Here is a 13,480-nt window from a genome sequence, read left to right on the forward strand (position 1 = left end):
TGTACAGACGTGCAGGTAAAGAGCTGTACACTAAGATGAGAGGTTGCTTTGTATAGCCGGGGCTCTTCCTGTGTGAGATGCAGGCTCTGCGCCCACAAACTCTACGGCCCGTATTTGAGACTGATGTACAAATTAACTCGTTTGAGGCAAATCCAGCTTTCTTAACTCACTTTATTGATTTGATTGCTTGATTAGATACAGAAGGGGTTAAAAAATGTATGTTTCTGGATAAAAACGTCCATGAGGTACATCGAAGCCTCCTGCCGACCTGAAATCAAATATACCACCACTGCCATAATCGTAACGCTGCCTCTCCTCTGATCAACACTTTTCCTTCTGTATCCTCATTCCCCTTCATGCTCTCACCCACACACCCCGCTGCTCTCCATCTCCCTCCACCTTCCTGTTGTCCTATCAAAACAGGAATGATGTCATTCTCCTTGTAGCTCCGGATGGGAAGAAACTCAAGCCCAAAGTCCGCAGTAGCAGCAGCATCTTCCTGTCTGCATGTATGCTCCTTGTCAGTCGCTCAATGTCTGTGTGCTTGATCGGCGCACATCCGGCCATCCTGACTCCCCTGCGACTCCCCCAGGCCTCTGTGTCAGGAGGAAGGAAGGAAGGAAGGAAGGAAAGCCCTGCGGTCACACAGAAGGGAGGGTTGGAGAAAGGGAGGGAGGAAGTGTGAAAGGGTGTCTTAGCTGGAGCTGATCCACTCCAATGGAGCCTCTCACTATAGAAGGGCTGTTTGGACAGGGACAGGGCCAAGCACAAGAGTGTGTGTGTGTGTGTGTGTGTGTGTGTGTGTGTGTGTGTGTGTGTGTGTGTGTGTGTGTGTGTGTCTATGGCTGTGCACCAAGATCATCACAGAGAGGGAGAGATTTGTGTTCTGTTGTATTTATTGATGGCTTAATTGCAAATATTCAGCATATAATACTAGCTGGCGCATAAGGTAGTTGGGGACATTAGATGGTGTGTGTGTGTGTGTGTGTGTGTGTGTAACTCAATGCCTCTGTGAGTTCACTGTTCAACAGAGAGTGACAGCTTACCTCAGTGGAAATTCAACTGAGTCATCATGTTCAGTGACTGTGCTGAACATGGAGGGTTTAGCACTTCTTCTCCTCACAACACACACACACACACACACACACACACACACGCACACACACACACACACACACACACACACAGACACACACACACACACACACACACACACACACAAATACTGCAACCTAGACTGCTTTCATCCATCTTTGTGTGGGAAACGTGACCTCCGATCGGTTGAGAAAACAACACCTCATCTGTGCAGCGTGAGAATGGGCAAGAGCATCACCTTGCAGATTTTGCTGTGCAGTCTATCAATGTGTAAAAGTGGTGGCGGTAGACAGTGACTGCTGGAGGAGAGCTAGCGTCAGTGCTTTTGGCTCTTCCGCTGGAGAATGAGTCAGAAAAAGACATTTCCTGGTGTGAGCAGAGGGGCGGCAGGGAGGAAGACTGCCAGGCAGTGAGACACAGTCACTGTCCACCAATTAGCTTCCCCACTGCTGCAGGTGCAGACTCTGCTTGAACGGACTGGTGTTTGATCCCTGGAAGTAAAGGGAAGGTGTGAGCACCATGCAATCGAGGAATGGCTGGTAGCTCGGACTGAAGAACGCTGCTGAAGAGCCTTTGAGCGAACTGACTTGTGGCTCAGCTTGTGCTTTGACCCTGCTATGGATGTGCATTTGTTGGCTGGAGTACATGATATAAAACCTACTATAAGTAACCTGCCGTTTAAAATGTGTCGCTGGGAGGGAAAATCCAGGTGATCGAAGCTAACAACTTAAGACTGCATAAATATTGCAGCAATATAATAGACTTAACATCCAAGCTAAAATGAATATACACCTTGAGTGCGTGAGCAGACCATCAGAGAGAAAGACAAAAGCAGAGACAGCGAGACAACATTCTTTCCCTACGTGTAAAAAAGCTGCCCCAGTATTGTGTTACGTGCCAGGTGAGGGCAAAGTGCCTGTTGTGTGTGTGTTTTGCTTCCATCCTGTTTTTCTTTCTCTTCCCCTCCCCGGTTTTCTCTCCAGGTGCTAACAACGTGATTGTCTTCCACCTGTGCAGCCCTGTTATGCTGCTCATTGGTCTTCAAGCTGGTCGATCCTCATTCGGGGCTCTCAATAAGAGGAGCACGCCTTAACAGTTAACTCCCTCTTTGTTCTCGGCCAAGCCCGTCTCCTTCAAAAAAAATCGTTCCCATACGACTAAACTCCATTTTCAATTAGGTTTCCCGCGAAACTTATTTCCTCTCGGATTAAGGTCGCAGTTTAAAATACGTGGTAAACATTGTGAATTGAAACTAAACAAAACTGCAGCAAAAATACTTGGTTATGTTTAATAAAACATCAAGGATTAAAATAAGTACGTTTGTTACGTTTAAATTACGGACATAAATTAAAATAAGTCAATGTTGACATTTGGTCTCACACAGGACACAAACAGCGGTTTCCTGGGTGAAAGTTCTGTGTTTGTTTGACCCACCCATCCACCGTGGCCTCCTCCCTACGAGGACTACCGTGGACTATGATTAAAAACGTATTTGTGATATGTCAAAAACAGATCCAGGAGAAATAAGTTTCCCTCACATTTTGAGAACCTTTGTTATGTTTGCAAGTATCGAGATGGGCAACAAATCCCTTCTCACTTCTACCGTCTCGTTTGAATTCTTTGGTTGTCCCATTATCGTCGTAACAATTGTCTGCCAGTTACGGTTTAAAGTTAAACCATGAATCAACACATCACTTCCTGTATTGTGTCATCATTGTTTTGTTTGATTTATGATTTCTCTTGCTTTTTTTTTCTGTGTATTCAGCTGATAAGACTTAGTCGGGGCTTGAAGAGGCACACCCTTGCCTGCTCTTGTTCAGCTACTAAAAATAAGCGGTGAAGTAATGTGAAAAACACTGCTCTATTTACATTCTGTTAAGTTACGGCCTCGACACTGCCCGCCTGCCTGCCTGCCTGCAGTGTTGAATCTGGGCTAAATGACTGAGCGGAAATTTCACTGCTTTTTTTGTTGTCGAGGGAGAAACGATGAGAAAGTGGGGATGGAGAAAACACAGAGAACTGAATAAGACAAACTGAAGCTAGAGAGTAAAGGCATGAGAAAGTATTGAGAGAACATCTGATTTAAAAAGATGAAACCAGTCAAGCAGAAACAAAACAAATGTTGGACATACAAAAGTAAAAGAAAAAGTAAGTAGATGCCAGAGAAATATGAGAAGAGGAGAGCATCAGACACATGTGAGTGTGTTTGCATATGCACTGTGACATGTCATTCCTTCCTAATAGCCAAAGGGAGGTGGGGGACAGAAATAACAGACACTGCAGGGCGGATGGTGGATACAAATCTCTTTGGCTGAATTTATGAATGATTGGGATCAGAGGGGCACGTGGACGGATGTGTGCACACTGCTCAGACCCTGCCTGCCGTCACGCTTCCCCTCTGACGACACTGTTGTCCTCAAACAGAGAGAGCGAGACGGACACAGGCAGAGGGATGATACCAAATGCCAAGAGGATCCACAACTCACACTCACTGTAGTCAGCTGGCTTTATGACGTACATTCTTGAAGCAGCAAGCACATACGTTGTAGATATTTTCTCTCTCTCTACACATGTACACAGCATTGACAGACATCACTACAGCAAAACAACGCAAGGGGTTGTGGCTCAGATCAAACATGCCACTCATATTTCTCAAGTCATTATGCCAGCTGTAATTCCTGTGAGGTAAAATGAACAAAATGCTACATGATGCGTGGGAATTGTACACTTCCATGCATTTGATTGGCCAATGCATTGTATCACTGGAAGACGCAGCGTGGCACTGTGGCATCACACAACTTCTGAGTCTTAGACTGCCCTGAGCTGCTCTGGTAATATCGCTTACACGACTGATCAGTTTTGACATTTATAGTAAGGCTGCAACAACTAATTCATTAAAATCAATTATAAAAAGAGCAATGGATTTCATCATTAATTAGTCGTGTTTATGTTACGATGCACGGCACATGCTGAGGCAACATCTCCTAAGGTGGGCAGAAAGCCAGCCAATGCTAATCTCATGTGATGAATAACAGGAAATGACGCCGTCTCCTTTGCCTCTGAAATAAACATATGCAACGATACATCGGAGAACAGTGCAGGGACGTGCAATATCTGCAGGTTCTAATTTAAAAACAAACAAAGCACTCAGCCTGTTTTCTCTCCGTTTTGTGATGGATCAATGATGATGATGTTGCTCCTGATATTTTTCAGCTAATGCTTGTTACAGCTAACGCCCGGCTACATTGATCCATCACGAAATGGAGAAAAAACAGACGGAAGGTTTTTCTGTCAGTTACGTTTTTATATTAACCTGAAAACGTGCGTTCCTCCCTCAAAATGAACACAACTCTACCAGAGACTGTAGATTTAGCTAACACTAATTAGTTGAAATTAGGTTGAAGTATGTTGGAGTAAAACGTAACGTTATGGAGTTTTTGGAATATTTCATACCATTAGTCGGAGACTAAATAATCTTAATTGAATCCTGTAATTTTTCACAACAGAAATTTAAGCAATATCTGATCAAATAAAATTCATAGAGCACTTTTCATATGAAGTGCTTTACAAAAAGCATTTAATAAAAATGCAACACATCTATACAATTAGACAATAAAAAAGACAATAAAAAAAGACTGTAGATGCTAAAATATATACGTGAAATATAAAACTGAATAAAAATAACAAAGAATTTAGATTTAGTAAAATAAACCTTAGTTACATTTCACAAGCATTGTCCAAGACAATGAGGAATACGTTCAGTTTTTTGAATAAAACGATAAAAAAAAAAAACCTGCTTCAAACAATTCGATTAATAGAATAGTTGTTACTTGCTAGTTTATAGAAAGACATCGAGGTTGAGGTTGATTGTCTGCAACATGAATTCCGCCGAGAACATCAGTCCTGTGAATGATGTATAGCCACAAAGATGATCTCACTTATGTGGTGAGAGATGATACTTCGTCTTAGTCTACTAACAATCTCGATAATAATTACAACATAAAATTTGTCCTCTAATGTGTTCCTGTCTTAGTTATCTATGCCACCACAAGGTCTAAAAAAATATATAGTGTCTTCAAAGCCAAAACACTCTTTTTTTATGTTTGGAAAAAAAATCCTGAGTTGGACGCCTTAGAAGAGGACCTTAATAACTGTCAGCTGCATAGCCTGGTGTATTTTTCTAGCAGAAAACACAAGAACGTTTGGTGGACATAAAGGGATAAGGGTCAGAATTTCGATTTTTTTTTAGCTATATTTGACTGCAAATGTTTTAATCAGGCGTCTTAAAGAAAGATAATATGTGACCATAGAGCGGCAAAACAGGAGACCATTTCCACATAGCATGAATATCTCCAACAATCTCCTCTTTGGCTGGAAACAATTTACAAGGTCTTGGGTAAGTAAAATAATTACGTAACAAAGCCTTGATTAAACCACTTAGGGACTGATGGAGGGCAAAATGGTTCGATATGGATAACTAGATCTGGTTCTGTGCACATTAAGTGGCCAATCTTCATTTCATTTCACTGATTCCATTTCATTAATGGCTTCTCTGATATTTCAAATGAATGCAATGTGACAGCAGGCATGGCGGCTACAGTCGAGCTGAGCAAAATCCAAACAGCTGATGATGAAACAAAGCACGGACTTAATTGCATATTTTGCCACCGCTCACCCTCCCCTCCCAATTCTCTGATGAGGAAGAAGAAGTAAAAAGGAGCTTGTTTGCGTCTTATCTGCAGGAAATAGCATTAGCTAAAATTGTACTCTTGGGTTTGCGGCATGAAAGGGATGGCATGGTCACTACCATAATTTGCCTTGTCCCCCGACGTGCGGCCTACCTCTGATCCAGAGCCAGGGCTGGGCAGGAAAGGCAGAAGGTGGGCAGGCGAGGGTCGGCAGCCCTGGGTGGGCTCCACCACTTGGGCCTCGCTAATGGCTCGGCAGCTATCAGCCTGGTATGTCGGTATGCAGGCCGCCACTGCTCATGCCGACACCAGGGGATTTTAAATCGTCTGGAGCAGACGACTGTGAAACAAGAGTGGCCACCCTGCCCACCTCACTGCCACTATCACTGAGCATCCAACTCTCATCTTCTCAGTGAAGCGAAGCCAACAGAGCATGAACTGCAGTCAGTTAGCTCTGCGTGGTCCGGACTAATCTCTGTGCTTTTTGTGTGCACGTTTCCATGTTTTCTTCTTCTCAGAGGGAGCAGAACAGTTTTTCTCAGCTCACTCACATCCCACAATGCAACCAATGAGAACTCAGCCTTTTTCCCAGCAGTTTCCACAACGGCAGCTATTTTTCCCATGCTCTCCTTTCAGAGGACCTATTTGGGGCATTGAGGCTATCAAACCAGCTGAGAATGAAAAAATAACTCTTTGAGAAGTCACGAAACACAAAAAAAAAAAAATCTATTCAATAGGCACAAATCACTTCTCAATTTAACCACGCCATTGTTTCTAAACATGTCTTTGTATTAGTCTTTAAAAACTCAGTTTTTATAAACAACTCTCTCCCAGCACAACTCTTTTCCTTACATACTGAAGTGTTACATGATGTTTCCTGTGCTTTCAGAAACAATGAGCTAATCGAAAGGCTGAGCGGCTGTATTTACAGCTCCTTTTGTGACCAATGTGTCGGGGTGAATGGCTTTTTCTGGCCCTGAGGCAAACATACAACCTGCCAGTCAGGATAACGGCCGTGTCAATGAGAGAGGTATATCACCTTTGCTCCCAGTATTTTTTTACGACACAAGGCTCCAATAGTAACACGGCTCTGGGGCAGCGGGCAGCATCGCAGCCCCAACAGAGCTGAAGAGAGAACTGTCAAAGACGCAGTGTCAAGTATCCACTGATGGGACACTCAAGTGTCCCCCATTGTATCGTAAAAAGGTTGTGATGTACAGTGAAGCGCAGGGAGCTGAACAAAAACAGGAGGGCAAGGGAATGTACATTCTATAAGAGCTCTTTGATGCTATAACAAGAGGTTCTCACAATGAGATGAAAGGCTGTGACACACAAGACAGCTTACTGGCCGGCTTATCAGAGGACGACTATTAATACCAGTGAGATGTTGTCCCCCTGTCCCCTGAGGGAGAAAGATGAAGGAAGTCATCGATTCTTCCCACCATAATCTCTGGGAAGGACAGACCTTGCCGTTTCCCTTTTGGGTGACGAGGGTTATTATTCTACAATTTTGAAATGGCCCACACAAGAGCTATTTCTGTGTCTCAGTGATGGCGAGACATTAGCGAGTCAGAGTCGGATCGTCTGTAGCACAACAAGCAGCCGTTGTTGCCCCGGGACTGTTTCTTGATCTCAGGGGGTCATTTTAATCTTCTGTCTAAATACGGCTAAATACTGTCTAAATAACAGCAGCGGTCATTTCTTCAAATGCTAACGACCGGCGATTACCTGCCAAGGACCTCTAGTGGCTGTGTGAGTTATGGAAGTAAAAGAGGAAGTAGTATGATGTTGTTATAACACTGTAAGACCGCAGAGACAAGATGACGTTGGTTTCTTTTAATCATGATTACTATCTTTTCGTCAGCTTAACAAGGCAGTTCTTTTTAACCCAAACCAAAATCTGTTGTTACCATTAACCCAGTAGTTTTTGTGCCTAAACCAGACCGTGTGGAGGCAGATCAGAAAACGCTCGAATAGGTTTTCAGGCCAAGGACCCCCAAACTGATAGAGAGATGGAGCAGGGACCCCCGACTATATATATTGTATAAAATTGTGTTTTATATTAAACTGGGCCTAGTGCCATGTATAAACATACCTCTTTATTGTGCATTCAATACTAAGCTATTCAAATAATACACAGGTTCATATATTCATGTTTTTATTTTAAACATGTGGGTACAGTGAGTATGGGGGCCGTGCCACTGCCATTTAGAAACATACCTTGTCAGCTGATACCAATGCCAATATCAACATTGTCTGTCAATTGCACGATAATCATCCATACAAGCTATTCAAATTGACGTTTTTATTTTAAACATAAATGTGGAAACGAAAAATGAGTGATGGCCTATTAGTGCCACTGCCATGATTAAAAAATAAAATAAAAAATTGTCTAATCAACCAAAAGTTCCGCGGACCCCCTGCAGTACCTCCGCGGACCCCCTGTTGAAGACCTCTGGTTTAGTTGGAAGGGACTTGCCACCAACATATTATGTCTTTTAGTTTGGAGGACTTGTTGAATCTGTTGAAGCCCTCCAGGTACAAAACAGTGAAAGCACAGCTACAGTATCAGTGACCTACATTATATACACTATTCACACATTACACAACTCATGTAACACTTTCAAACACTGGAATATTTTGATTTAATTTAATTTTTGTTCCTTCACCATAGTATCTGCTTACTCTATAAGATTTTGTTTTTGAAAATTGCTTTTTTTCTAAGTTTATTTAAGTAACTTCTGTTTATTTCCTGTACCAGAGTGTGCTACTTTGCTCGTTAGCGTATATGTTGTTTTTTTAATGTTTTGTATTTGCCCATAATTGTGCAACACATGTTGCCCACTTATTGTATTGCTATTGTTTTTTTTATGTGTAACTCTCTCTATACAGCCCCTTGAGAGGTCATTGTGGAATCAAGAGAAAAGTCTTAAGATATCTGAAAATGAGCAATGCCATGAGGGAAGTGTGCTAAAGGTTTAACACTCATAGCAGCTGTAAGAATTTGAATGTAGTAGTTGAGTTTATTATTATATTCTGGCAGTTTTTACTTGTTTGGGTGAATGTTGAAGCAAACAGTGAAATGCTTGCTTGTTGAAGTAGAGGACAGAACAGAGAACAGACAGACCAATATAAGGACAGACAGAAAAATGGGACCGATAGATTTGGATGCCAGAGCAGCTGTCAGAGCAGGTCCTGGTGGCAGAGATGGTGGAAGACAAACTGCACAGTGGTTGAGACAGGATGAGGATGAGAGGAAGACAGACAGCATCTGTGTGTGTGTGTGTGTGTGTGCATAAGTATCAATGCATGTGTGCTTTGTGGAGTAACACTCTTCCTCTGGCAGACCCAACCACTAGGCCCTCCTGTGTGTGTAGATCTGGAGCAGTTAGAACAGCAGTAAAGCAGATGTTTCCTCTGTTTGGCTCCAGAACATGAACATGACGAAAAAACAAGGGCCTAACCCAGAAGACAGGATCATTGATCATACCTTCCGTAACCGAGTCAAAACGGCGACCAACAAACAAGGGAGCTAATGTTGAAGAAGTCAACACAAGGTTTAATTACATTTAGTTAGACAGCAAATATCTTCTTATTAGAGGTCAAACAATTGTCCAAAAGGACAAAGTTCAGCAATGATGGATGATGTTCTATCACTGGATTGTGCATCACGTGGCACTTGTTAACGTACTTTTAAGTAAAATTGTTCCCTTTTAATATTACTGCTGCATTAATGTGTATGTTGCTTTTTACTGCTGTAGATGTTTAAGGTTGAGCAGATTTGAACTTCTTTATATACTGTAGGGGAGTTTACTCTACAGCACTGGATCAAGATCTATGAGATCATTTGTTTGTAGCGTCACTGTCCTGTGAGAACCGCGTATTTTTAAAAAGTGAACTTTTCTTGAGCTCGGACAAAAAGCCCTGTTTTCAGCTTTGTGGCGACGCATTTTCCAGCTGATCCAAGAGGCTTTTAAAATAATTGATTTAGTTCAAGAAGTATAATAAGGTTCTCAACACATAAAGAAACACTTCATCCTTCCGTTTATCACAAATATTCTAAATCAACACATTTGGAGATGCATGCTTTTCACTGGACAGGGAGGGGTCGAAATAGAGTAAAAAGTAGAATATTTGCCTCTGAGATGTAGTGGAGTAAATGTACAAAGTTTCATGAGATGGTTCTACTGAAGTAAAGTACAAGTACCTTGCATTTGCATTGAACAGTACTTGAGTAAATGTACTTAGTTACATTCCACCACTGCTGAGAGATAATCTGCACAAAACCCCCTTGCGTTACACCTCAGATGACAATAAGTCAACACTTTGTTGAAATACATATGTGTGTGAGACTGACTGAATGACTGGAAGACGGTGCAAAGAGGTCCAGTGAGCTCCAATCGTCCCGGTTTCGGTAAGCTGTGAGGAGCAGAGCAGCTGCACAACGCTAATCCTAACAGGCAAACGTTGTGAACACAAGTGTTCTGCTGCTGCTGCTGAAAAGCCAACCACATGTCAAAAGTGTCGAGTCACCCTGAGAGCTGCCACTTGACCCAGGAATGCTCTAACACACTGGACTACACTTGCATGCATTTTCTGTTTTTCCCACAGACAGCGGCCAATTAGAATTAAGAAAGGGTTTATGAAAAGTGAGCCAGTCACTTAATGGTCACTTCTCAACCGAATCATTTTGTGTTTGAAAAGCATTGGGTTGTCAAACCTGCGCGTGACAACATCTGTCGAGAAATGACATGCAACTTAACAGGGAATAACACTAACCAATCTAAAGTGTATGCAAATCATTATAGTACCAACAAAGTATTTCATTACACTGGATCAAATGACAGGTAAAAGTACTAAAACATTTACAGTATCGGCCCTAAGATTTAAAAAAAAATAATGTTATGAAAATACTGGGGCTGCGTTATGTTTGAGGAACAGACATTAACATCATGGCACATCCAACAGTCTCTCTTTCTGATCGTTCTGATTTCTCTTCCTCATAGCGTGCGGTTGCGTTGTGATGTTGCCATGTTTTGGACTTTGCATTGCCTCTCGCGCTCCCCGACTATCTCTATGAGGAGAACAGCAACACTCGTGACTTGTGAAGGCATCTCCACCAGCTGCTTCCATGAGAGACGTTAATGGTTTGTTACTGGTTTGCACTGTTTATTGCTCTTTTAGGTGGTAAAATATAATTATAAATACCAGTGGGCTGTTTTGATTTTCGCATTTTATCTCCATTTAAATTTGAAAATGCATTTCAAAGATATCAAATATGGTACATATGTTGTTTTATACGAGTGCTTCTTATCCACAGAAGGTAAAAACCAAGAGTGGCAAAAGGAGAGGGTTGTCAAATAATCAGGGAGTTCTCATTTTCAGGCCAATACAGTACATACATTCACATGGATTTGAACTTAATCATAGACCCCCTTTTTCAGTATTATTATAATTTACCCAATTGTTACATATTGTGGTATTCATATTTTTACATATATTTTATATTTCCATTTTTATTATCGTTGTGCAATATACTGCACACAGTTTTACACACTTATTTCTCATTTTTCTTATAACTTCTCTATGTTTGTATAGATTTATAGCCCAATTTCCCCCGGAGATCAATAAAGAATTTCTGATTCTGAAGAACCTCACCTAAACATAAACATGCCTTTGACGCCATGTGAAAACACTATATTCTAGCTGCTTTTCACAGCCAAAGACATTTGATTATCAATTTAAAAAGCAATTCAGTCATTGTGTGCGAAATGATAGAAGCAGAGAAACCACCTAAAGCTAACATTTACAGGAATCCGTGCTTATGGGGTTTCGGTGGCAGAGAAAGACACGGTAGTGGTATCATATCATTGTGATACTGAAGATGACAAGGTCAATAATAGATTCTCTGCTGACCTTTTGCTCTCTGAAAGCTTCTTCTATTTCCCATTATCAGGGATTTATACACCTGCAGCAAGTCCGAGAATAGACAATGGTGCACAACACCAGCCATGAACTGTAACCCGGACCAATATGACATTAGTCAAGTAACTACTCAAACTGTGATTGTGTGATGTGATTGTGAAACAAATTTCAACACCAGCACAACTGCAGTTAGTAAGAGTGTAATGAGCAACATTTTCCACTACTTACTCATAAAGTTTTTTTTTTCAGAAACAACAGAAGAAGACTATAAGCAGGCAGAATAAAGCTATTCAGGCTCCTGCACAAGACAGACAGGCCAGCGAGACTGGTTTCAATAAAAACAAAACTACAAGCCCAGCAGCGCTACAATCTGTTGTTAACAAAGATGGCATCTGGGGATAGCTAACACAATCTATACTGTCTTCTGGAGGCATTTCCAAAACATCTAATTGATTCTTTCCACTGTACTGTAGCATCCGTATCTTTGCTACAGAGCCGCGTAATATTTTAAGACGTGCCATATACAGTCTCTAACAGACAGCCGAGGGCCATTTGACATATCTTGTGTCTGCTCATACAGAGCACGTGAGTCATTCACAATATGTATCATTCAGGCCAGTTAGACTTGAGATCCAGAGAGCTCAAACACAGAAATAAGGCACACAGATGCTCACATGAATCAGCAGCTCATGTAAGCTCAGTGAAAAAAAGAAAGGTATAAGTTATCTTACCTGAGATCACCTCCCGGGGCTAGTCCTGAGCACATCCCACTGGTAGCATCCCATTCCTAGAAGACACAATAATGCAGTCAAGTATGAAGACAGTCAGAGTGATGATGATGAATGATTAAAAACAAAAAATAAAGTAATTTTAAAGATGACACACCAAAGTGTTGCTTGTGAAGGGCTGTGGCTTCGTTCTTTGAACTGTAAGTTGTCATACAATTTGATAACAGATTGGAAATTCCAATTACTGACAGTCTCTTAGAATAAGCTCTGACACATTCTGATTATTGAGAAAAGAAATCTTTGATGTGTCATACGTTTCAGTGTCCTGTTAAACACTTCAAGTGGATGTGACATTTCCAGCACTGGGCTGTACAAAAACGTTTTTTTTTTTCATTCCTCAATGAAATCACAATACTGCAAAAGTGTGCCTCATCACATGGAACTAAATCTCATAATATTGGTTTTATGCAACATGAGAACAGACTCTGGGTCAATACATTACTCTGCAATTTATTTTTTTCTCCTCGCATACGCATCAGCTTCATCACTCATCACAATGACTTGGATGAGAAGAGCGGATTATTCCACAAAGGAGCCAATTGATTTAATGCTAAATCTCCTTCCTATCAGGTGTAATCTCCTGCTCTCCCCATAGAGATCATCTTATGAGAGTGATGCAGCGACGCCTAAGGGCCTTTCACAACGGCGGGTCAGAGAGCTATAGCTTCACTTCCGAAAGGTAATGCCCCACCCCTCTCTCCCCAGTTCCTGCGGAGCTTCACAAAACAGTAAGACAAGGTTCAATTCACCTGGAGGGAACACAAGGAGTGGGAGATGAGCGCAGCAGTGATGGAGCATGGGAGGCGGGGAAGCTGTAGCATGAAAGTCAGTGAAATGTGACGTTCTCAAAAGACATATTTCCTTTTTGTTTTTGTTTTGTTCGAACAGACGGAATACAGTGGGAACACAAAGCAGCTAGATCCCTCACTCATCAGACGTCAGGAAACGGGATCAGATGAATGAGAGCAAGACATCCAGGACTTA

The 13,480-nt window shown here is 41.8% G+C and overlaps 1 protein-coding gene and 1 long non-coding RNA gene across 13 annotated transcripts in view; both read right to left on the reverse strand.

The window, feature by feature from the left end:
- Positions 1–13,480, reverse strand: part of ccnd2a (cyclin D2, a) — a 143,340-nt gene that overhangs the window by 45,797 nt on the left and 84,063 nt on the right. For all 12 annotated transcript variants that reach the window (XM_076082290.1, XM_076082291.1, XM_076082286.1 and 9 more), the window contains one exon: positions 12,440–12,495. In XM_076082290.1, the coding sequence (XP_075938405.1) occupies positions 12,440–12,474 (35 nt within the window). In that variant the 5' untranslated portion in view covers positions 12,475–12,495. The remainder of the gene's footprint in view (positions 1–12,439; positions 12,496–13,480) is intronic.
- LOC142938859 (uncharacterized) lies at positions 154–12,428 on the reverse strand. Its single transcript, XR_012949698.1, has 2 exons — positions 1,334–12,428; positions 154–635 (listed from the first exon to the last, which is right to left on the reverse strand). It is a non-coding gene; the product is annotated as an uncharacterized LOC142938859 (long non-coding RNA).

Source organism: Anarhichas minor, unplaced genomic scaffold (genome assembly GCF_050575085.1).
Source record: "Anarhichas minor isolate MPS153535 unplaced genomic scaffold, ASM5057508v1 ptg000090l, whole genome shotgun sequence".
Classification (NCBI taxonomy): Eukaryota; Metazoa; Chordata; class Actinopteri; order Perciformes; family Anarhichadidae; genus Anarhichas; species Anarhichas minor.